Here is a 24,371-nt window from a genome sequence, read left to right as displayed (position 1 = left end):
CTCCCCGCCATCTCCCGGGGACCTGGGGACAGCGAGGCCCGGCCGCGGGCCTGCCCGCCATTTTGCCCTCTTGGTGGGGGACTGGCCCCAGCATACGGAAGATCCCTGCCGGGGTGGACGATCTGGAAAGGAATCCCACCGCTGCATACCGGTAAGGCCTGCGCCTTGGGGGCCCTCAGCATAGCCGCCCTCGCCCCCTGGCTCCCTCTTCGACGCGGCCCGCCCCTGCCGGGCCTTGTGAGCTGCTGACTTGGCGACCCTGCTGCGCTCCTACGGGGACTCCGGGGGTTTCCACCGTCACTCTCCCCTGCTCCTGGGACTCTTGCAGCTGGGACGCTCCCGGGGGCCTTCTTTGACACGGCCAGCTGGGTACCGCGCTGGGGGTGGATTCTGGCCCAGGCGGGACCAGGAGGCGGCGCCACATCACGTCCTTTCGGAGATCCTCCGCCTGCAGGCCCCAAGCCCGACCCACCGTGGAACACCTGCCGCCATCGCCCCCCTGGTGCCTCTTCGGCCTACAAGCTACAACGCCCCCCTGGCTGCACTACCTGCCCCCGCTCACGCGCCTGGACTGGCTCCCGGGGGGGGGCCCCGACCCTGCGTCCCGGGTGAGGCTCCGGAGCACCCCTGCTCCCACCCGTGGACTCCCTGCACCAGCGGAACCAGCCTGTCGCCGGCGGAGTCGCGCCGGAGCTGTTGGAGCCGGGCTGCCACGAGCGGAGCACACGGCGGCGGCCTGGACGCCGAGCCTACGCGAGCCCCCGGCTTCGGCGGGAAAACAGGCCCAGACCCGAGGACTTGCCGGCGGCCCCTGCCCACGAGCCCTTGCTCCATCGCCCGTCGCTGGACCCACCCGGTGAGCTGCAGCGCGCTGACCTCCTTCCCCCCCCCCCTGCTGCCTTCCCGGGGGGTCCGGCGGTTGCGGGGCTTGGCGGTTGGTCTACCCGCCATTTTCCCCCCTCGGCTGAGGGCTGATCCCGCTCACGGACGATCCTTGCCGGAGTGCCCCCGGCTGCCCTGGACTCACTGGCAGCGTGCAAGCGGACCCTGAGCCTTGGTGAGCCCCATATCCTCTGGACAAGTCTTCTGGCCGCCTCCCTGCTAAGGCCCGGCCCCGCCAAGCCTGGTGGGCCGCAGACCGGGCACACCTGCCGCGACCACACGGGGACCCCGGGAGCCTTTGCCTTCTGCTTTTCCCGGCGCTGGGCTTCCCGCAGCTAGGGAGCTGGGACGCCTGGGGGGCCCTCCTGGACACTCCTCGACTGCTGTGAAGGGGCTGGCTGGACGCTGCTCTGGGAACAGGCCCTGACCTTGGTGGGACGAGGGGACTGAGCCTGGCCGGGACTCTTCGGGGGCCCCCCGCCTGTGGGCCCCAGGCGCGATCTGCCGTGGGACACCTGTAGCCATCACGCACCTAACGTCTATCCTGCCTCATCGCTACCTTGCCTCCCCGGTCGCTGCTCCCGCTCCGGCGGCCCCACCACATTCTGGACTCCTTCAACTTGAGTGCGCCCCACGCCTTGTTAGAGGACGGACCTGGCTACAGACAGCGAGGGCAGCGGCACGCACTACCATCTCCTGCATCGTGACCTTGAGCCCTAGATCGTGGGACCCGGGCAGCTACACCGCAGGGCACCAGTGCGTCCTCCCTCGAAGCACCCCCCACCTCGACCCGGCGATTGTGCGTGGAAGCCGAACCTGTCCCCCGCTGTCCCGTGCCGCCTTGAGTGGATCATGACTCGCGGCAAGGGGACCAAGCTGGAACCCCCGCCCACGACGACCAGAGGGGCATCAGTAGCTTCTATGTGGGGCAAGGCGGGCTCCCCGCCATCTTCCGGAGGCCCCTCATCGGCGTCAGGGGGGAAGCCCCCGCCGCCAGCCGACTCTCCACCGGTGACGCAGGCCTTCATGACCTCCTTCATGGCCGATCTGAAGACGGAGATTGGATCCCTCAGAACGGAGGTCCACACCTGCGTCAAAGAAATGCGCAGGGAAGTCACTGACCTTGGAGATCGAGTCGACGGCCTGGAGAAAACGGTCGACTCCCGCACCGAAGACCTGGAGCAGATCTGGCAGAGAGTGGCGACCCTTGAGGAACAACACATCCAGCTTCAAATCAAGCAGGAGGACCTGGAAAACAGGGGACGACGCAACAACCTCCGCATACGGGGCGTGCCACTTGGAGAAGAGGGGACTAATACCATGGCCTACGTGGCCCTGCTCTTGCAAGCGGTGTGGGGCGAGGAGGACGCCCCCCCCGCCGCGCCTCGACCGTGCACACCGGGTCTTTGGAGCGGGAGGAAAAGCGGGCCTCTTGCCCGACATCGTCACTAGGCTCCACTACTTTACCGAGAAGGAGGCCATTTTGAAGGTAGCTAGGGACAATCCAGACCTGCGGTACGAAGGCCACAAGATCCAGATCTACCAAGACTTGGCCCCCACAACACTCCACAGGAGAAAGGTCTTTCGCCCGATCACCGAGAGGCTCCGGACCCTCAACGTCTCCTACCAGTGGGGCCACCCTTTTGCTCTCATCTTCAAGTGGGAGGGCAAGCGTAGGGCTCTCCGGTCCTACCGAGAAGCGGCACACCTGCTAAGCATGCCGGAGTCCCCGGACCACAGCCCGACTCGCCCCCCCCGCTCGGAGAGGGGCCCCCCGCGCCCAGATTGGTCCACTGTGCGCCCCCGACGAAGGTCCCCTCCGGTGGACGCGCTCTCTGCTTCTCAGACCAAACAGGACATTATCGCACACATCCGCTCCCTTGAGGGCGACCGCGAGGGGCAGGCCTCCCAACTCCTCGCTTCTGGCTCGGAGGGTGGGGATCGCCCCTCAACGCCGGATGGCCGCTGATCGCTGCTGTTGTATCACATGCTACCCTGGGCGCGCGCTTGCCAGCTGGGCGCTTGGCCTTGCCCTCTTCAATCACGATGGCCTGATCCCACTGCTCTAGAAATGGACAACACTCTTCGCTTCTTCCAGGCCGAGCACCACATCGCCGAGCTCCAGCGCCCTGTGGGCGCCTGACCGGGCCGAATGGACCCCACGGCCCGGCGCACCCCCCGAACTACCTCGAGGCAGCGGGGTAGACGGGCTCTGAGACGACTTGTTTGCACACTACTTTTCCAGATCTCCGCTCCCCCCCTTTGTCCCGTAGGAAGTGACATTCCTGAGTTCGTCCAAACCCTCGGGTAGAGGATGTCCGGTACCTGGGACACTGTACACTGGGCCCGTTGGCCTGTTTTGGTTCTCTTCCCCCTCTGCGCCTTTTCTTCTTTCTTTCTCTCCTCTCTTCCTACTTCCCCCTTACACATCCCCCTCTTCCTGTTCCTTCCCCGCGCTTGCGGAGGGGTGGCATGGTGGGTCCTGCGGGGGTTGCCGCGCTGGCGACGGGTTGACGCTTCTGCTGTCCCGCTTGCGGGGAGGTCTGCTAGGCCGGGTCCTGCGCGACTCCACACCCCCTTAGAGCTATGACAGCAAACATCCCTACACCCTTGAAGGTCCTTTCCCTTAACGTCAAGGGGCTCAACTCTCCCAACAAGCGAAGGCAGATATGGCGCTACCTCCTGCACCACTCCCCCGACATTGTTCTCCTCCAGGAGACACACCTCCTCAGGGGGGACATCAAACGCATGGCGCACCCTAGATACCCCACACAGTTCTGGGCATCCTCTGACACCAAGACAGCGGGGGTGGCAATCCTCTGTAGGGCTGGCATTAGGCGGGGACCCGTGAAACCCTTTAAAAGCACTGACGGGCGCTTCCTCCGGACCACGGTACAGATAGGCTGTGCACAGTTCACTCTAGGATGTGTGTATGCACCCAACCTGTCGCAGGACAAATACCTCCAGACACTATTGCGGGAACACTTCCCAACGGGCGACGCTAATACAATCCTGGGCGGTGACTTCAATCTTGTTTGGGACCCCGAGCTGGACCGCGCGGGCGCCCCCTTTAACGGCGCGGGAGCGATGTCTTCTACCCTCAAGACGCAGCTTACGGACCTGGGTCTCGTGGACGTGTGGCGCTACCATAACCCGGGGTCCCGAGATTACTCCTTCTACTCGCATTCCCACCGGACGTACTCCCGTATCGACTATCTGTTTACCTCCCTTGAACTGGCCCGAGACTCCTTAGCTGCTGCTATATCCGACATCTCCCTGTCGGACCACGCCCACGTGGAGCTGTTACTGCAGGACCCCCAGGCTCGTGCCGCTCGCGAACGCAGGTGGGTGCTCCCGCCGAGAGTCCTTCGAGACCCGGATGACGTCGCCAGCATCCGTGACGCCATAGACTCGTATTTCACCGTTAATGACACCCCTGACCTGCCCTTTCACACGGTGTGGGACGCCTTCAAGGCCACCATTCGGGGCCACATCACCTCCTTGGCGGTGGCGCGGAGGAAGGAGGTGTTCAAGTTGGAAACTGACCTGGCCAGTGAGATCAAGCTGGCGGAGGCCCAAGATCGGGACGCCCCCACTCGGGCGACAAAGAGAGCCCATGCCAATCTCAGGGGGCAACTCCGCGCCCTGCGCACTAACAAGGCGGAATTCTCCCTGCTGGCGCTCAAGCAACGGTATTATGAGGGAGGGGACAAAGTAGGTCACCTACTAGCAGGCAGACTGCGGGCGCGCGCCGCTAGGGCCCACATCGCTAATGTCAAGCGGCAGGATGGCACCCGTGCCACCTCTGAGAGGGCCAAACAGGCTGCATTCGTTGATTATTACTCCTCTCTATATGCCGAGGAGCCCACCTCTGCGGAGGCACGGGAGGCCGTGCTCGCGAACTTTGAGGGATCCCCGCTGTCCCCGGCGTGTGCAGCCACGTTGGAGGAACCCCTGCGGGAGGAGGAAGTGACAGAGGCCATAGGGGACCTCCCCGTGGGGAAAACCCCGGGGCCGGATGGCCTGCCGTTGGCCTTCTATCGCCTGTTCCTGACCCAGCTCCGCCCGCATCTGCTGCGCCTCTACGGCTCCTTTTCTGACGCCACCGGCCCGTCCCCCGATATGGGCATGGCGGAAATAGCCTTGATCCCCAAACCTGGGAAGGACCCCGACCTGTGTGCTTCCTACCGCCCCATCGCCCTCCTTAACACCGATCTTAAGATTTACACTAAGATCCTGGCCAAACGGCTGGATCCGCATATGCCGGGTCTGGTGAACCCGGACCAGGTGGGTTTTATACGGGACCGCCAGGGGGCCGATAATGTTCGCAGGTTGGCGCACTTGGTGGGAAAGGTACACCATTGGAAAATCCCGGCCTGCCTCCTCTCGCTAGACGCGGAAAAGGCCTTCGACCGGGTCGACTGGACCTTCCTGAGGGCGGTCCTTGAGAAACTGGGTCTTGGCCCTACCATGATCTCCAGGTGCATGGCCCCTTACATTGGACCACAGGCTAGAATCCGGGTCAACGGCCAACTGACACCGCTGCTCTCGATCCACAGGGGTACGAGGCAGGGATGCCCGCTCTCGCCGCTCCTGTTCGCCCTGGCGGTTGAACCACTGGCGGAGTTGATTAGGCGTGCCCCTGACATCCATGGCATCCCCCATGGGGGGCGTGCTAACAAAGTAGCGCTGTTTGCGGACGACCTGATCCTTACTCTCACGAACCCTCGAGTCTCACTCCCAGCGGTACACGACGCCCTCACACTGTTCGAGCGGGCGTCCGGCCTTAAAATTAACCACACCAAATCTTGGGCGCTTAACCTCACCATCCCCGAGGAGGAGGTCTGCCTCCTGAGGGAGGTCACGCCCTACCGTTGGGCGGATGAACACATCAAATACCTGGGTCTGGACCTCACTCCCCGCCTCGACTCGTGGTCCTCGAGGAACTGGGCTGCTTGCCGAAAGGATGTCCTGGCGGACCTGCGGAAATGGAAACCCCTGATGATTTCCTGGTTGGGGCGGCTCAACGCGGTCAAGATGTCGATCCTCCCCCGCATTCTATATGTCTTCCAGTGCCTCCCCACCCCGATACCGATTCACTGCATCAAGACCCTCCAACGCGACCTCACGTCTTTCATATGGGGAGGCAAACGGCCCCGGTTCTCACAGAAAGTCCTCATGGAGCCGAGGGACAGGGGCGGCCTCGCCTGCCCGAATCTTCTCCACTACTATTGGGCGGCGCATCTCCGGTTCGTGATAGAATGGGGTGCACGCGAAAGCGACAAGCACTGGTTCCACATGGACCGAGTGGTTACGGGGCGCACCATATGGGACCTGCCTTGGTTACCGCGGGTGGCGCGCTCCAGAAGTGCATACATGGCGGTGCCCACGAGGACGGTTCTTGAAGTATGGGACAGAGTGGCAGTGTCCAAAGGTCTGACCACGTTCCCCTCTCCGCATACCCCCATTGCAGGCAACCCGCACTTTCCCCCTGCTGCTCAGACCCGGGCGTTCGAGAGCTGGACCCAAGGAGACTGCAGGGTTGCAGGAGATCTTTTTCTTAGTGGGTCGCCTAAATCGTGGCTGGACTGCAAAGAAGAGTTCAACCTCCCCTCGACTGCCAGCTTACAGTACGCGCAGCTGCGCCACTGGACCTCGGGAGACGACATGTATCAGGCTGCTTCCAGGGCGCACACTCCATTTGAGAAGTTGGCACGCTCCCTCGGGGGACTGAAACGACTCATCTCCCAAATTTACAACATCTTGCAGCACCCCTCCACTCCGCCTGCGCATCCCTACCAAAGGCAGTGGCAGACGGCAACTGGCACTGAAATCACGCCATCTCAGTGGTCTAGGCTCTGGAACGACATCCCCAAATCCTACCGCAGCATCCCGCAGAGGGAAAATGCGTACAAGATGTTAACACAATGGTACTACACCCCCCTGCGACTCAGCAAAATGTTCCCTGCCTCCTCACCGCTGTGCTGGAGATGTGGCACTGCGACTGGCGATTTCATACACATCTGGTGGTCGTGCCCTGCCCTGGCTGTCTTTTGGAAGGAGGTCCTCAGTCACATTAAGGAGGTGTTGGGTTTTCCCCTCCCTGAGGAGGTTTGCACACTACTGCTGGGTATACGACCCCCCACACTTAAAGCACTCACGCGCAGCGACTGGATCCTCACCCTCCACATGCTAGGCGCTGCCAAACAACTCATTGCACTATACTGGAAGCGGGCTGAGGCACCGCCGATAGCTTCCTGGTTCGTGCGCCTCTGGCAGGTCCTGACCATGGAGCTGCTCACGGCACGGATACAATCAAGGGGGGTGCGATTCAAGGCAGTGTGGGAACCCCTCGTGCGTCACCTGTGCTCCATCAGCTATGCCCGCCACATGCCTCCCAGGCTCCGCGCTTTGCAATTGTTTGAGGACGCCCTCATCCCTGCCGACCCAAGCAGACTAGGCTCATAGTCACTTCCCCCAGTGCTGGTTTGCGTCTTATGCCTCTTGTGGGCGACCGCAGATACACCTCCCTGGCCCCTCTCCACCTCACCCCTGCTCTCCCTCTTCCGACTTTCTCTTTTTCCTTGCCTTGCCACTCTGGCTTCCGCCCCCCTTTGGGGCAGTTTGGTCCCTGTTGGGCCTTTGAAAATGTGACACCGCTGCTCTCCTTCTCATACGCGCCTCCCCCGTACTATGGCACATTGCCAGCACATGGCCACCTCTTGCTTTCTACTCCCTTAAGCCACGCGGCCGGCCCCCCGGGGGTTGTAGGCAGGGAGCTGTGTTAAGGATTCCACCTCACCTGGTTACCTACTCCTGTTACTGATTTTTCTCTGCGCGGCCGGCCCCGATGAGGGGTTGTAGGCTTATCGCTGTGTCCACAATAAAAACAGATTTGAACAAAAAGAGGGAGGGTAAACATAGGTGCATTTGAGACAGCTGTGTGTCTATTCAGGAGAGCAACTGCGGAGAGACCTATTGTGTTGACAAGCTTCTTATATGTGCAAATCAATTGGCTGTACCTTCTCCCTCTGTAGTGAAAGCAGCAGCTGCAATGTCCAAATCCTGTACAAAACAGAAATGAATGTGTTAAAAATTTAGAACCATAGCACGCTTGTCTATGAGCAAGTTCTCTTGACGTTCTAGTAAGTAAGACATTTATGGTATAGAGCGCCTGTGGTGAAGCCATCTTTAGACGCTGTTGCCTAATAAAACAATTGTGACATTATGACCATAGTCATCCGGCTGTCATCCACCACCTTTAACAGTGAATCCCGGATCTCAAGGAAGACAGTCTTCACAGCATAACCAGCGTGGGATTTTCAATGATGTGGATCAAGCAGAAGTTTGTATGTCAGAATAGTTTGAGATAAAAATCTCGATATACAAAATAACTGAGCTTACACATCAAGTACCAAATTATTGTGAACTTAAGTGGATATTAGTAAGTACAGATTTACTATTGTTAATGCCACTTCCACCTACCTGGAAGATAAATATTGTCATGCCACATACATGCAGAGTTAAGTACAGTGAAACTACACTTATCTTAGTACACTTACCTTCACAATCATTTGGTACTTGATATTAAGGCAAACATATTTTGGAATTTCAATATTTCATCCATGGTATTTAGGTGGTATAACCAAGCAGGATCTACACTGCAAGATACACCACTAGCTGTTATACCACAAACGTTTCAAAGTTTATATATACATATCTCCCTAGGCTTCAGAACACATTTCTTTAGCTGGGGACAACAAGGTTATCAAGACTTTTTTCTTATCATTGAAGCTTACTGCCAGCTTGCAGAAAGGGGTATTCAGTAGATGTATGTGACATCCTTAGTTTCACACTTCCCTCTGATGCAACAGGCACACATTTAAATGTTTCTGGCTTGGGTACTTAAAGGATATCTCCATCTCGGGCACATGCTAGACAGTTAAGGATCAATAGAGTGATGCATTGAGGTCAACAGGCTTAGTCATAACATTTTCACTTTTTAAATTCACTTTATTCTTGAAAAACATGGCAATTTTATTACAGGGGCGGCTCTAGTCTCATGGCTGCCCTGGGCAGGGAGCGGAGGCAGGGGGCCCCGGAAGAGGGGGTCCGGGCGGGACAGAGCGCGGAGGCCAGTGAAGGGGGGGGGCAGGGTGTTTGGAAGTTGAACAGAGCAGGAGGCCGCAAAATTCCTGCCAGGGGCCACCAAGCAAATATGTATCCATCCTCAGAGGATTATTATATTAAGGATATATATTGTTGTGGTGGCCCCTGGGGTTTGGTGGCCCTGTGCAGGTGCACAGCTTGCATATTCCACATACCTGGAAGATAGATATTGTTATGCCACATACATGCAGAGTTAAGTACAGTAAAACTACACTTATCTTTGTACACTTACCTTCACAATCATTTGGTACTTGATATTAAGGCAAAAATATTATGGAATTTCAATATTTCATCCATGGTATTTAGGTGGTATTGATGGAGCAGATTTCATCTGCAGTCAGGCATTGTTTTATTTTTGTGCTACAGACAGACTGCATTTAAATTGCCACGCACATTTTGGTGCAAGTTAAAAACATGGCATATGAAAAACATGAACGTGAGGCCATTCAGTCTGAAATGCTTTTGCTGAATTTTTTTTTTTTTTAAACCTTTATCGTGAAATGGCAGAAGAACAAATACGGGCCCACAACCACCCGGCCGGCCACGATACCATTTGAAGCAATATCGCAAGCAATGCGGCGACTCAGTAGCACATCTACACAAAGTGACAATCAATTAGGGTTACACTGGATACCATCGTGTTACTGAGAAACAGGAGCAATGAAGGTTAATTTTAAAGACTTTTTCCCTAATATAAAACGTTTTAAAATATAGCACACAAAGATAAGCAGAGTCCGTGCAATCCTCTTACAACATGAGTTGGCAACATCGTTGAGTGAATATCTGCAAATAGTGAAGTCCCCCCACTCAGCATGGTGGCACAAGGATATATGCAACAGGAATATCAAACAACTGGTATATATCATGTCTATCGTTACCCACCCCGTATCAAACCCACCCGCGGACCCAAGTTGGAAACAAGAAAAGAAAAGAGTTGAGACGAAAGGAGAAAAATAAAGCCCATAGAAACGAAAATGGAAAAAATAAAAATCCCCACCTCCTACCCCCCACCCTACACGCATGCAGGGGCTACGGCCTACCCCCCCCCAGCAGTGTGCCTGTCGCCCAATAAAGAACCCGAAATATAGAAATGAAAGAAAGAAAGAAAAGAAAAAGGAAACCACATAAGACCGGAGGAGGGCATAATCAAATTCTCCCGGACTCCTCCGCCACACATTTGAATTCTACCCCATATATAAAAACAACAGCAAAATGAATCAAGCACAGGATGGAATGGGGAGAATCATCACATATCACAGCAGTACGTGTTGTGGAAACGCTCCAGACCGCGTCCCCACCGGCCGATCAATCACAAGTTGTAAAAAAGGAATCCCTTAGCCCTGGCCAGTCCGTGGGCGTCTCCCTAAGCATGGCGCCAAAAGAAGACCCGCCCCAGACAGAACAAAGGAACAAAATGGCCACATTCGGTAAAGGAGATGTGCACCAAAACGAAATGGACATCGCCAGTCACAAACAGTTCCATTGGCCCAAAGAAGGGGCATCTCCAGGTTCGCCCGATGAAATGCAGTACATTGTAGGGATAGCCAAGCCAGCGAGACAAAGGCAACAAGGGGAACAGGTAGCTGTATTAGCGGCGTCAGAATCAAAAGTAGCGAGATCAAGGGTGAGGGCGCAGGCTTCGGTAGAGAGGGAAACATTGTAGCGCCGCTTAGGTAGGCGGACTGCAGTCCGCAAGCACCAACACAGCTGAAGGACCGATCCTCTCCGCACTCGTGTGGCAGCACTGTAGCGCGGTCAGAAACCAGCGGAGGCAGGTCAGCACATCGTTGAGAGCAGGGTAGTGGCGCATTGCCCAGAGCTAGTGTAACATCATCAAGCTTCCCACTCAGCACTCGGGAGCACTCCCTCCATTCAGTTCGCAAATCGGCAAGAGCGGCAAGAACTGAGCCATAAGTTAACACAGGCTGCAGATCCAACAAGTCCGTGATACGAAATGTGACACACGGTCCCACACACCGCTCACCTCCATGCAGGGCGACACAGTCAGGAGTCGATGAGACACTCACCCCCACAGTCAAGGAGCCAGCCGCCATTGCCACCCCGTCAGGGGATGCACAGGAATGTGGGGGCGAAACCGACACCGAGAGGCTGGAGTCAAAGCCGCCGATCTTGTCCGGACACGCTAACACTGTTCAACCCACAGCGAGTGTCATCTCCTTTGCGGCTCAAGGCGGGGGAATACACGGGGGTGATCCACGATGGCCAGGCAAGCGCCAAAATGGGGTCAGCGCAGCACAGCTCACCTTCAGCGTTCCACAAGGAGAAAGGAACAGAATGAGCTCCCACTCGGCCGATGTGCACAGGTCGCATAAGGGTCCGTCTTTTTCCCTCACAGCAGGCAGCGCGTCTCACAGTGCCAGCTCCGCTCCAGCTCGACCGTCCGTCGTCGCCCCAGCCGCCTCCGGCGGCATACGGTAACACAGGTCCCGGTTCCAGGGCTACAAAGGCCGACAAACAGTCTCATCGATATCTCCGGTTACAAAGCAGGCAGGAACATCGGAGGAACGCGAACCACACCAGCGCACTGTCACAGTCCTCCCGCCGCAACGCTATCACAGGATGGGGGTCAGGATATCGTCGCGGGAGACAAAGGCTTGCGGAGCCGGGAGCCTACACGTCCGTCTCAGTCGCCATCTTAGCTCCTCCCTCCTTTTGCTGAATTAACATGTGTTTTTTTGCAATGTAGAGAAAAGTGGCCTTTTTAGCTTTGAAGATTAATAGAATGTGTTTCTCTCTTCCCAGCTCATCCCTTGCCAATCTAAATTTAATATTCCTGTCTTAATAGACTTTGACTTGTTGCATATTTTGATAAATATTTTCAGTTAATAACACCTCTTTTTATAATGTGTGTGAATTAATAATGCACAAACACTACACAGGGGGCTAAATGCTTTTTTGCATGAAAAGCTATCTAAAACACTAAAGCATGTTGCTGTGTGTGTTGTATTAACTGTGTGCGCTGTATTAACTATGTGTGCTTTTAAATTTTACACTAAAGCATGAAAATGCTATGTTGTACATTTCACATTTATTTTGCATGTTGTCATAAATAATAGAAAAGCTGCTTTTCACTAATAGCTTGGCTAGGTAAACATTTATAAGGGATATTAGTATGAGGGAGGGAAACATAATGGGCTGATTTACATGAAATTAATATTATCTTTGTGTTTGTTTTATTTTTGGGGCCTACACAAAACATGGCTGCCTGTGAATCCATCAAGGCTATGGATTGCAATTTAATGAGAAGGGAGCATGCGCAGACTGTGGCAGCTTTCCTCATGACAAGAAGTGAAGGACACTTTGAACTTTGAACATTCTTGTGATTCTGCCAATGTACCAGTGTTAGTTAAAAGTGTCCATCTGACTACGCTGTGGAAGGAAGGAAGCAGAATTAGAATGAAACATTGTTCCTAGTAAATGTTGCAAATGTTTATAAATGTAGTTATTCATGTATGCTTCTTTTGTTAAAACTGGTAAAGTCAGGATTTTAGAATGAGTCAGGGTATTGAGAACTCATGCCATCATGACTGACCAATCACGTACAGGTTTTCCTGAAAGATGCTACATCTTTGTGTAGTCTGCCGATAATTAGGGTATAAAATAATGTCCTCTCTGGATGGGGGCTGGCTTTTCTCAGCTCAGCTGGCTTCTATGGGTTAGGTACGAGAAACGTCCCGGGAGATTGCTGAAGGGGAGGTGCGTCCGAGGAGATTCAGGGGGAGGTTTCTTGCTTCGACGTCATATCTTGGCACATCAGGCCACATTCCTTTGAGGTCTGGTGAAGGGCGGGCTGTCTCCCTCCTTTTTGCTCTTTAGACACAGACATGCACATGAGCAGCAACAGATAGAAAGGCTCTTTAGATTTAGATGCTAATCTTTAAATTTATGCTTTGACTAATTAATTAGGTCTGAAAAGATTTATTTGACTTATGCATTTATTTCTCTTAATGGGAGATTTTTGCCAACTATTTAATTATTGATTAGCCTTGCAAGACTATTTTTCTTACAAACTCTTTAAGAATTCTGACTGATATTTTGCGCCACATTTTTCTTTCCTACATGTTATGCTTATATGCAGACTGTAATGTGTTCTTTATTAATGCTATTTTTCCTGTTCTCCAAATTCTGTAACCTGATTGATATTTTACTAATGAATAAAGGGTCAGAGAAAAATTAACTTTTGACTAGAAAATAAAACCCTTTAAAATACTCAACAACTCTCTTTATTGGCTTACAATAATAAATTGCATTTTTTACTGTTCAGGTTTATTTAAAGTCTCCTGAAGGTAATACATGGTGTGAAGGGCCCAACACCTTTTGAGCGGTAAATTAGAGGTAGCATGAGGGTTTTACATTGAGAAATGACCAGAAGAAATTACCGCCCCATCAGTTTTTGGTAATCAGAGGATGGTCATTATTGATTAGTTTGGTGATTAGTGATTATTGATTTCACAATCAACTACTCAACTAATTGATCATTGACCTTAGAAGGGAGTAAAATAATTGCCCAAGTTAGATAAATGTCCAAGTCCTGATTCCTGACTCCAATGCTCAGAACCTGAAGACTGGCAAAGCAGTACTGGCAGGTGATGCACGAAGTGGTGTGAGTATCAATAGGGTTGTGAAATGTTGTTAATATGCTAGCATGTATTTTTGAAGTGTTGAAAATATTAAGTTTTTTTATTGTTGGTGAAATTTTGCTCCTTTTGAATTGATGGTGTTATTGATTATATTGGTAATTTCATAGGACATACTTTTTTGGTTATTGATTACATGTTTTAACTCTTCATGTTAAGTTAGTGTCTTGTTCTATGTTGTCTGGAACACGCAGGTATGCACACCTGTGGAATCCCGGGAAGGAATAGCGGGTGGTAAATGGAAGCCACACTGCACTGAGGTTACTCGTCTGTTGGAATAACACTGAGAAGCTAGGTAGGGCTGGCAGTGTTAAATTAGGGACTATTTTCTGTGTGAGTGATTGATAGCAAAGAGTTCGCTGGTGAAACTTTGGTCTGATATCACCTAGAAAGGGTCACACTAAAGGAGTAGCAGGTTCTTCTGAGCTTGATTGATAGCAAAAGGGTTCGCTGGTGAAACTTTGGACTAAGATATATCCTGAAGGATAAGTCCAAAGGAGTAGCAGGTTCTTCTGAGCTTGAGTGAAAGGTAAGCGGAAGGGATTTACCTGTAGTGTTTGAAGAGTAAACGGAAAGTCTTACTTTGTGAAGGGTAAGCGGAATGTGTTAATCGCAGTGAATATAAATCTATCCTTTATTTAGCACAACAGACAGAGTAGCGAATGTATTTATGTTGTTACTAATAGTGTTATTGATTAAGAAAATATTGCAGTAAGGTTTTGTGGAGGGTCAGTGGTAGGAGTGAGACTGACTAAAATTGAGACTGACAGCTTTGGAAAAAGAAATTGCATTGAACTATTGCAAAAATGAAAATGTTTGAAGGTTTAAAGAAGCTGTTAGGAGGTAAAGTGAAAAATGTGTTTTTTATTGGTGATGCTCCTGAAGGAACACCTGTGCATTTTATGTCTACCAATTTGGGACAAAATACATGTATGTGGGTTCACCAATGGTGCAAGATTACTGAAAAAGAAGGTGCTTTGAGGTTCCCAAAAGATGGTACTTTTGAATTGCAAATTATTGACAAATTAAGGGAAGTGTTATGTGAAATAAAGACACAATCTAAAGCTGCACAATTTGAGGCCTTAAGCCTGTGGGAAAAGACAGCAAGAGAGAAAGCAAGTGAGGATGAAAAGGTAAAGCACCAGATACAGGAGAAGGGAATTAATGATGATAAAGAGCTTCAAATAAATAATGATTCAGGGGATGAAATAATGGATGAATTGTTAACTGAGCGTCCACCACTTTATGTGGTTCCCATGAAAAAGACTGAAAATAGTGCACTAGTAAAAACTACAGGGGCTACTGCTTCTGTTGAACAGAGAGAAATACAGACTGAGAGAACTGTGCAGACATTTTATATTGGCCCATTACCTGTTGATTCAGTACTGACAGTGATACCTCCCGGTGTTACTGCTTCAAATGTGCCTGATTCAGTCAAAGAATTACAAACTGCAGATGCACAGATAATGCCTGGAAAAATTATGACTGTCCCAATTAATATGGTCCCTACTGAAAAGGTTCAAGGAGCTGCAGAATCAGTGATTTTGCCAGGGTTTATTTCACAAACTCAGAATACACAGATTATTGAACAGAAATTTCCCCGAGTACTGAAAGATGAGGGGAAAATGGTATTTACAACATCTGCAGCCCAGAATAAAATAAATATATTTGAAAATGGGATTTTTCAAACCTACTCTGAGGAAGCAGCAGTAATTAAAAAGATAGAAAACATGGGAGAACATATTAATACAGGCCATGAAAAAGAGAAACAGCTTAATGTTTTAAATTCAGCATTTGAACATGGGGAAAATAACAGTCCTTGCTGTTTAAATAATGAAAATATGAACCAGTGTCAGGAAAAAGAATTAATTTCCCTGAGTAGGGAAACCGTTGCATGTGCATTAACTACACATAATGCACTGACAGATTTGGCTCAAAAATATGAAACTGATGTTTCAGGAAGTTTTCTATTTCAGAAAGGTTTCAGGGTACACATGGATAATGAGGCAAATGAGAAAATGTGTTCTTCAGGAATGCAATTGCACATTGCAGAAATAAAATATATTTTCAAATGCAATGGGTTTGAGCAATTAGGAGACAAATGGGCAAGAAAACATGAGAAGAAAAAGAAACAACCAGACCTAGCAAGGAACATGGAAAAGGAAAAGAAGCCACCAGATTTAGTGGAGAAAAATAATAAGCAGAATGAGGGAGAAGCTTTTGCTTACTCATTCAGAGAAATGGTGGGAGAAGTGCATGTTCATATGCCACAGAATAAAAGTGAATTTGCAGCATTTGTGAACACAACCCCGCAATTGAGAGACACATTTATGCTGTGGTACCCACAAGTTGATGGATTTGATGACATTTTAAAAGAGTTGTGCATTAATTTGGAAATGTTCTTTTACATTGCCATGCAGACTAAATTATGGTTTGAATCTAAAGTTGTTGTGAAAAAGCCAGGTGAAGAGACAATGAAAAGGGTTTGTATGAAAAACATAGCAGAGATTACTTTCCTGAAGGGTGGAGTGCCAGCAAAGGATGTTCATTGGGTACAGATTAAAAGAACACAGGATGGAAGTAAAGGTGTTTTGGTTTGTGCAAATTCAGATATGGATGTTGTACTGCTGGAAAATGTGTCCTTTTGCCATCTTTTTAACAGATTTGAGCATTGGATGAAGGAAAATAAATTTAAACATAATGCACAAAAACATGGAGAATTGCAGATGCAAAATATGCCAGCTAAGCAAATGCAAATGTCAGTTCAGAAACAGGTACCAATGGTAGGACTTTTTCAAGCACAGATGGTCCCACAAAATATGGAAAATGCTAAAGTTAATTTAAATAAGGTGTCCAGAGTAAATGTGAATTATTTCCAGAGACAAAAACAGAACCCAGTCCAACAGGTTGCTGTGTTTGAAAATGAGAGTTTTAACTCTCACAATTCTGAATTTACCAAGTCCATTGTGAAGGCAGTGGAAAGTCCAGATTTAGGTGCAGGAGTTTTAAACAGAGAAATTACAAACACAGTGTTAGAAGAATTTGCACCAAAATTAGGCCCATTTGAGGAAAATTGCAAAACTGTTGTCTGTGACTCAGGCCTAGCAGGAAAACAATTATTTTGCAAATTCAGCAGCACAGATTACTGTACATCAGATAATGTTATTTTACTGATTCCTGATGAGGATGTACATTTTAAAATGGCCCAACAAGAGACAGCTGTAGCATTATTTTCAGAAAAGACAGTTGAAAAATTACCTTCTGCTTTGGAAAAAATAATAAACACAGAAATAAGAGAGTTCACAGAGAAGGATGCCAGATTAATAAAATGTGCAGAACATGTCTTATTAAAATTAGAACCAAATGACATGTATTCAGGAACACAATTAGTTGCATACATTTTACCAATAAAAGGATTTTTGATGGAATTGATTAGAAGTTTATGTAACTTTCTGATCACAGGTTCACAGAAAATAAATGAAAAGAACAGAATAGTGCAGGAGATTAAAAGCATATTTTTTTCATGTTGTCCTGTGGTACCGAATCCAGCCAATACATTTTGTCACATTCCATGTGCTGAAGAATGGCTTACTTTTATTGATTTTTGCCAAGCTCATGTCACAGTGCCATTGCATGAGAATAGTCAGGAGTACTGTCAAAAAGAAGATGAATGGGGCGTGGCTTGGAGGGCGTCGATGGCGGTCGCAGCTTAGAGGAGCTCCCGCCGGCCCACACGTTATCCGACTATTATCCTGGCCCCCGAGCCCCGCAAACTGCCCTACCTGAGCTAGCAGTGTTCCGGGTGGCACCGTGACCTGTCCGGTGTGCCGCCCTGCTTCATCAGCTGCTCCGGCGACCCGCACTTGCTGGCGACGCGGCGCGGCCTACTGCCCACGAGTGGAGCCGGGGCCTCGATTTTCGAGACCCGAGACCGTCGGCCAGTGGTTGAGCCGGTCGGGGGAACCCTCACCCAGCAGCATCGGCGCCGGAGCCCACGGGGACCGCTGGGAGTGCCTGAGTCTTCGGAGGCTGCCCCTGGGGTGCTCCTGGGGCGGTCTGGGGGCGCCGCGGCCTGTGTGGACCCCGAGGGACCGGGGCCTCGAGTTTTGCGACCCCGGGCCGGTCTGTGTCTGCGTGACTGGGGGTCGTGGAGGCTGGCTCCTGGGGTCGGTACGGCACCTGTTGTGAGCGGCGACCGCTGGCATCATCTGGAGGGACCCTGAGGGACTTGGTCGTGGATCGCGCCCCGTTGCCCGGTGGCCTGGTAATCTCCACATAGCGTGCGCTCTGAGGCGCGACTCCTCGGCCCTGCTCCCTGGACTGATTGGGGCCGGTGAGACGACGGAGGGAGTCCCCGCTGGATCCTACCTCGGTTTCTGGGGCGCTGGAGTGTCCTTGCTGCCTGCCTGGCCCTGGGGACGCCGGGGCCTCGAATTTGGTGGGCCTTGGCCGGGTGGTGCCTTCCCTGGCTCCTGGACTGAGAAGTGGGCCCGGAGCCGATGGAGTCCTAGTGCTCTACACGCCGCGTCGGACTTGGATGGTGCCTGGAGGGACAAGCCTGCTGCCCGGATGTACGTGGAGGTCTCCTACAGGTAGCCTGAGACGAACTGTGAGTGCCCCCCCCCCCCCCTCCTCCTCTCCTCCGGTGGTCCGGAGTGTCTGCTCTGCATTGGCCGCTGCTTTGTGACTCGGGTGGGGTGTGGAGTGGCCGGGCGGTCGTCGGGGCTGGACGTCCCCGATTCCTGAGACCTTCCTCTGCGCGTCCCGGCTCGTGGGTTCTGGGTAAGGTCCAGTCTGAGATCCTGGAAGCCCTTCCCTAGTGCCGTGACTATCCTGCCAGGCATTCCCGCTGGGGCTTGCCGCCTGGAGCTGGGCTGCGGTGTTGGTGTGCTGGGGGTGCTCACTGGAGACGGCATCTGATCCCCGACGGAGTTTCCCTGGCCCCCCTGGGTGGCCATACCTACTGCATTGCTGTCAACGAGGGGCCCACCACTGGGGCAGTGTGGCCATTTTCCTTGCCGCTAACCATGACGAGAGGAGGGGGCGGCACTGGGTCCGCCAAGCAAGGGACAATTGATAAATTCACGGGGCCCAGTGGAGGATCCGGGGCTTCCGGTGGGGGCCAGGGCGCAGGTCCTGATAATGCGGCCCTGATGGCCGCCATTACGCAGTCCAGAGACATGCTTGATGCCAAGATTGGGGCTGTTGGCGCCGATGTCATGCTGCTGCGCCAGGATCTCCGCAATGCTGTGGCCCGCATCACCGAAACCGAGACTCGGATTACTGGAGTGGAGGACGATGTGGTGGCCCTGAAAAAGAAGGTGGAAGACATGGCCAGGATCCAAAAAGGGCTGGCGCTCCGTGTCGAGGATGCGGAGGGGAGGGCGCGAAGGAATAATCTGCGCTTTGTGGGCTTTCCGGAGGATTGTGAGAAGGGGTCCATGGATTCATTCTTGGCGCACTGGTTGGAGAGCTGGCTTCCCCCGGACGCTTTATCACGCTGCTTTGTGGTGGAGCGTGCCCATAGAGCCTTGGCGCAGAAGCCACCGGCGGGGGAGCGACCGCGTCCGGTCATCGCTAAGATCCTCAATTTTCATGACCGGGATGTGATCCTTAGGGAAGCAAGGGCAAAGGAGGACTTATCGTTTGAGGGTCACAGGATAATGATCTTTCCGGACTATACCAGGCTGGTGCAGCAGCAGCGCCGATCCTTCCAGGATGCGAAAGCCAAGTTGCGTGGACTGAAAATTCAGTATTCGCTGTTGTACCCTGCACGTCTGCGTGTTGTGTTTCATTCCAAGACCCACTTCTTTGACACTCCGGAGGCGGTTTTTCAATGGACAGATGAGACTGTCAGGATCCGTCCGAATGCCCAGCCGGGCCTGAACTCCGGAGCATCGCGTGGGTCATCGCCGGAGAGGGGCGAATCTTCCAACGGGAGCAGGAGACGCCGGAAGTCTAGGTCGCGACGACGCTCCCGATCCGGGGGTGGCCTACTGGATGGTGCACAGTCAGACACTGCTCAGTCTGGGACTGGGTCCTGAGGGTTGTAGGGCCCTCTCCTGTCTCATGCATGTCCTTCGTTTCTAGCCTGGGCTGGTGGCCGTAGGGGTGACACTACTGGTTGATGGGCTGGTGTGTGGTGTAGGGTGGCCTGGGCCGTGGCTGGTCCCACAGGGGGTGGGCGTGTTGTTTAAGGTTGTTCTGTCCCGCTGCGCTTATGCGGTGGACCACATGTGCGTAACGGGGTTCGGGGTGCTGACCCATGGGCGGCCCATTCCTCCCATGTTCGAGGGGGGCCCCAAGGGGAGGTACTGATAGTTGGGGTGTGTGAGGGGATCCATTGGCCTGGGGGGCTTTGGGCGCTCTGTTTTGGACCCGGGGCTCTTTATGCCGCGACAGGTACTTCACTGTTTCCTGAGGTATAGGGGTGGGGGAGGGGGGATAGGCAGGGGTTTGGTTGTTGAGGATGTTGTGTGGGTGTTCGGGTGGGGGGGGATGCGGGGTGGTTGGTTGGGGATGCACGTGATCTTTGCTGCTGTGGTTTTTGTACTACTGGGTGCTTGGGCTGGGTCCGGGGATTTCCAGATGCTCTCCCACCGAGACTATGGGTGATTCTTCAGGAGCGGCGCCTGTTAGTGGCTCCATGAGGATTCTCAGCTGGAATGTCAGGGGCATGCTGGACAAAATTAAAAGGGGGGCAGTGCTGCGCTGGGGTAAGAGGGACTCGGCAGATGTCATGTTGCTGCAAGAAACACACATGTTAGGAACGAAGGTGCTGAGTCTACAACGTTTTGGTTATACCCAGGTGTTCCATGCAGGTTTTACCAGGGGGTCGAGAGGGGCGGCTGTCCTTATCCATCGACGCTTATCTTATGTTCACGAGCGCCATTGGCTTGATCCCCAGGGTCGGTTTGTGTTTGTCAAGGGCATGATTGGAGTGGAACCTGTGGTGTTCGGCAGTGTGTATGCTCCCCCTCCCCTGCAGTGGTCTCTAGCGGAGCGCCTGTTTGAATTGTGGGCCGATATTCCGGACTGCCTAGCTGTCATAGGGGGTGACTGGAATGATGTAATGGATTTGACTCTGGACAGGCGGAGACTGCAAGTGGCCGCGGGGGCGCCTGCCCCTACGCGTCTGAGAGCTATGAGTGATGGGCTCGGTTGGGTGGATGCATGGCGACATCTGCATGCCAGGACGCGTGAGTACACGTTTGTGTCGGCGGTGCATGGCTCCTTTTCCCGGATAGACTGTGTGTTTGTACCCGGGGCCTTCCTCGATAGGGTGCAGCAGGCCGTGATCCAGCCTCGTGGATTGTCAGATCATTCCCCGGTCGCAGTGCAGATTGCACTGTGTAAACCCCGTCAGCCGTTCCGTTGGCGGATGTCCTCGTGGCATCTCCAACGAGCAGAATATACGACCCACTTGCGCGGTGCGATAGCCCAATATTGGCGGGAGAATTTGACCGACGGCATGGACAGTGTGACGGTCTGGGAGGCCATGAAACCCACGCTGCGGGGTTTGGACATCGCCTGGTGTGCTGCTGCCCGTCGGGGGCGTCGGGAGGCCACTGTGGCGGCTGCGGCGGCGGTGAGAACTTTGGAAGGACAGTGTGGTGACAATGCAGGGGATGTGGCGCTTCGGCTACTTCTTCAGGCGCAGCGTTCCTATGCTTCGATCCTGCTGGACGAGGCTCGTCAGGCCTGGCTGGCCACGCGCAGTCGGGTGTACCAGTGGGGTGACAAATCGTGCACTATGCTCCACCGCCTGTGTCAGCGAACTCTACAGCCGATCTCTCTGCCGGGACTTACGGACAGGGAGGGGATTGCTATGACGGACCCTGCTGCGCTTGCGGCGAGTTTTGCCGACTATTATAGGGTACAGTACGCTTCGCGTGATTGTCTCCCACCGGAGGCGATTGACAAATTCATAGCTGACCTGCCCCCCCGGGCGTTGTCGGAGGAGGCTAGGACAGCCCTTGACCTTCCCCTGTCGGCGGAGGAACTGGGCGACGCGCTGGGACAGCTTAACACGGGCAAGGCGCCGGGACCGAGTGGCTTCCCTAGTGAATTTTTCAAGAAATTTCATTTGCAGCTGGGACCACACTATCGGAGGGCTTTGGAGGCGGCGCGAGAGGTTGGTTGCTTGCCGGCCGACTGGCGTCAGGCTGAAATAGTGGTGTTCCTGAAACCGGGCAGGCCCCCTGACAGACACGAGTCGTATCGCCCGATTTCTCTTATTAATTTTGAGGCCAAATTATTGGCTAAGGCGTTGGCGAATCGCCTTCTCCCGTATGTGACGGATCTGGTCCACCCGGATCAAGCGGGCTTTATGCCGGGCAGGGCGACAAGGCACAACATCAGACGGGCGCAGGTGGCGATTGGTGCGATAGGGGCGACTGGGGAGCGGGCGGCGCTCTTACTGGCGGACATCGACAGAGCGTTTGATTCTGTCAGTTGGGCATACCTCTTTGCTCTGTTGCCGCGTCTCAACTTAGGCCCAGTCTTTGTCTCGTATGTCCGACTGCTGTACACCGACATCACAGCCTCGGTGCGTGTCTCGGGCGCCATTTCGGAGAAATTCCCGATTGCTAGGGGGACCCGGCAGGGGTGCCCCCTGTCCCCATATCTCTTTGCGCTAGTCATGGAGCCGCTGGCGGCCTGGGTGCGCATTGATGCACAGCTTCGTGGCTTTGTGTGGAGTGCGAGCCTCACGGACAGGATCGCACTGTATGCGGATGATGTTCTTTTCTTTTTGACAGACCTGGATCGTTCGGGTCCGCGTATCTTGGAGATAATGCGTGTGTTTGGGGAGGTCTCGGGACTGTACCTTAACCCTCGCAAATCGACCCTCTGGATGCTGGGGGGCCGACCCGAAGTGTCTCCTTGGGCGGTGGAACTGCAGGTGGCGGTTGGTGGCCTGAAGTATCTCGGAGTCTTCCTGTCGGAGTCTGCCGCTGTTGCCTGGGAGCGTAACATACAACCGGTGTGGGACAGGGTTCAATCCGACGTTAAGACATGGTCACGCATGCCTCTGAATATCTATGGCAGATCTGCTATTTTTAAGATGGTGGCCCTCCCTAGACTACTGTACCAATTACAGAACCATCCATACAGAGTGGACCCACAGTGGTTCCGGCGTGTGAACTCCCTATTAGGCCGGTTTTTGTGGGCTGGGGGTGCTTCTAGGGTGGCACTGCGGACCTGCTTTTTGTCCACGTACTGTGGAGGCCTCGCGACGTCTGACATATTGTCCTATTATCAAGCCTCTCATTTGCTGGTCTTGAATGAGTGGTGGTACGGTGGCCGCGATGACCCAGCGTATGCCCTGGAACATTTTCTGATGGGTGATGCCACGCTCCATACCCTCTTGTATTCAGCGGGGCGGCGGAAGTCGCTGCCGCATGCGACACAAGTGGTCTTCCTGATTTGGAGGCAGGCACTACGTCGAATGGGTTGGTGGGGACGGCTGACGGCCGAAACTCCGCTGTGGCATAACGGGCGGCTCCCGGCGCTGGCTTCTTTGCAAGGGTTTGGTGGCTGGGACTCCATAGGGATCTCGTCGCTTGGTCACGTACTTACCGGAACTACCCTTAAGTCCTTTGAAGTGCTCAGCGGTGAGTTTGCGATGCCCAAGACCCAGTTTTTTAAGTACCTACAGCTTCGTCATGCGCTGGCGCCGAGCCTAGTGGAGCTGGACCAGCTTCCAGACTTCAGCCCCGTCGAGGCTAAGCTGTTCATGGGTGACCTTGGGGATAAAAAAGTCTCGAAAATCTACCAATCGCTGGTCACTCACTGCTCCTCTTCTCTGGTGTCGTTGAAGGCCGCCTGGGAGGTGGATGTTGGACCGCTGGATGAGGATGATTGGAGAGAGGCGCTGGAATCCCCCCGGGGTGCGGCTATTGCAGTGCGGTTGAGATTCATACAATTTAAATACCTACATCGGGCTTATTACACCAGGGAGAGACTGTGGAGGGCGGGCCTTATTGCTTCCCCGGATTGCCTGCGCTGTGGGGCCGAGAGGGGCACATTGGTGCATACTGTGTGGTCGTGTGTGGGCCTGGTCCGGTTCTGGGGTGGGGTGTGGGACTGCCTGTCGGAGGTGCTGGGGTGGGAGCTACCTCGTACACCTAGGTTGGGTCTTCTTCATGTCCTCGAACAAGTGGGTGGTAACGTCTATAAGCGCCATCTCCTTCTGTTGGGCCTTGTTGTGGCCAAGAGAGACCTGGCGAGGGCCTGGAAGAGTGACCGTGCCCCCCCACTTGGCGCCTGGAAGGCGGGCTTAGACTTCCTCATGGGGCTGGAAAAGCCGGTATTTGAGGCCAGGGGCTGCCCTCGGAAACATTTCAAGATCTGGAAGCGGTGGGCAGACTACAGAGACCTGACATTAGATCCTCCCACTGTAACGGATGATGGTCTGCCTGATGACTGAATGCCTCGGGGCCAAGATAGCTCCAAGACACCTGGCGTGTTTTCTCTTGTCTTCTGCAGCTAATTGTGATCACGTGCATCGGGTTAGGGTGGGATAAGGGGTGGGTAGTTGGTACTGTTGGGATTGTGGGGGGGGTTACAGGGGCGGGTAGGGGTTAATCGAAAGTTTGAGCCATACGTATTTTCTACTGTACTTTGCATCTTGTCGTGTTCCCCTGCTCTTGGGGTGCTGTA

General features: G+C 53.2%; 1 protein-coding gene across 1 annotated transcript in view; it reads right to left on the bottom strand.

The window, feature by feature from the left end:
• Positions 1 to 24,371, bottom strand: part of CNGB1 (cyclic nucleotide gated channel subunit beta 1) — a 1,191,945-nt gene that overhangs the window by 434,070 nt on the left and 733,504 nt on the right. Inside the window, 1 exon segment of the mRNA XM_078668834.1 lies at positions 7,905 to 7,947. Within this exon segment, the coding sequence (XP_078524960.1) occupies positions 7,905 to 7,947 (43 nt within the window).

Source organism: Lissotriton helveticus, chromosome 12 (genome assembly GCF_964261635.1).
Source record: "Lissotriton helveticus chromosome 12, aLisHel1.1, whole genome shotgun sequence".
In the NCBI taxonomy this organism is placed as follows: domain Eukaryota; kingdom Metazoa; phylum Chordata; class Amphibia; order Caudata; family Salamandridae; genus Lissotriton; species Lissotriton helveticus.
The sequence above is the reverse complement of the archived record's forward strand: the minus strand, read 5'-3'. Positions and strand labels throughout refer to the sequence as shown.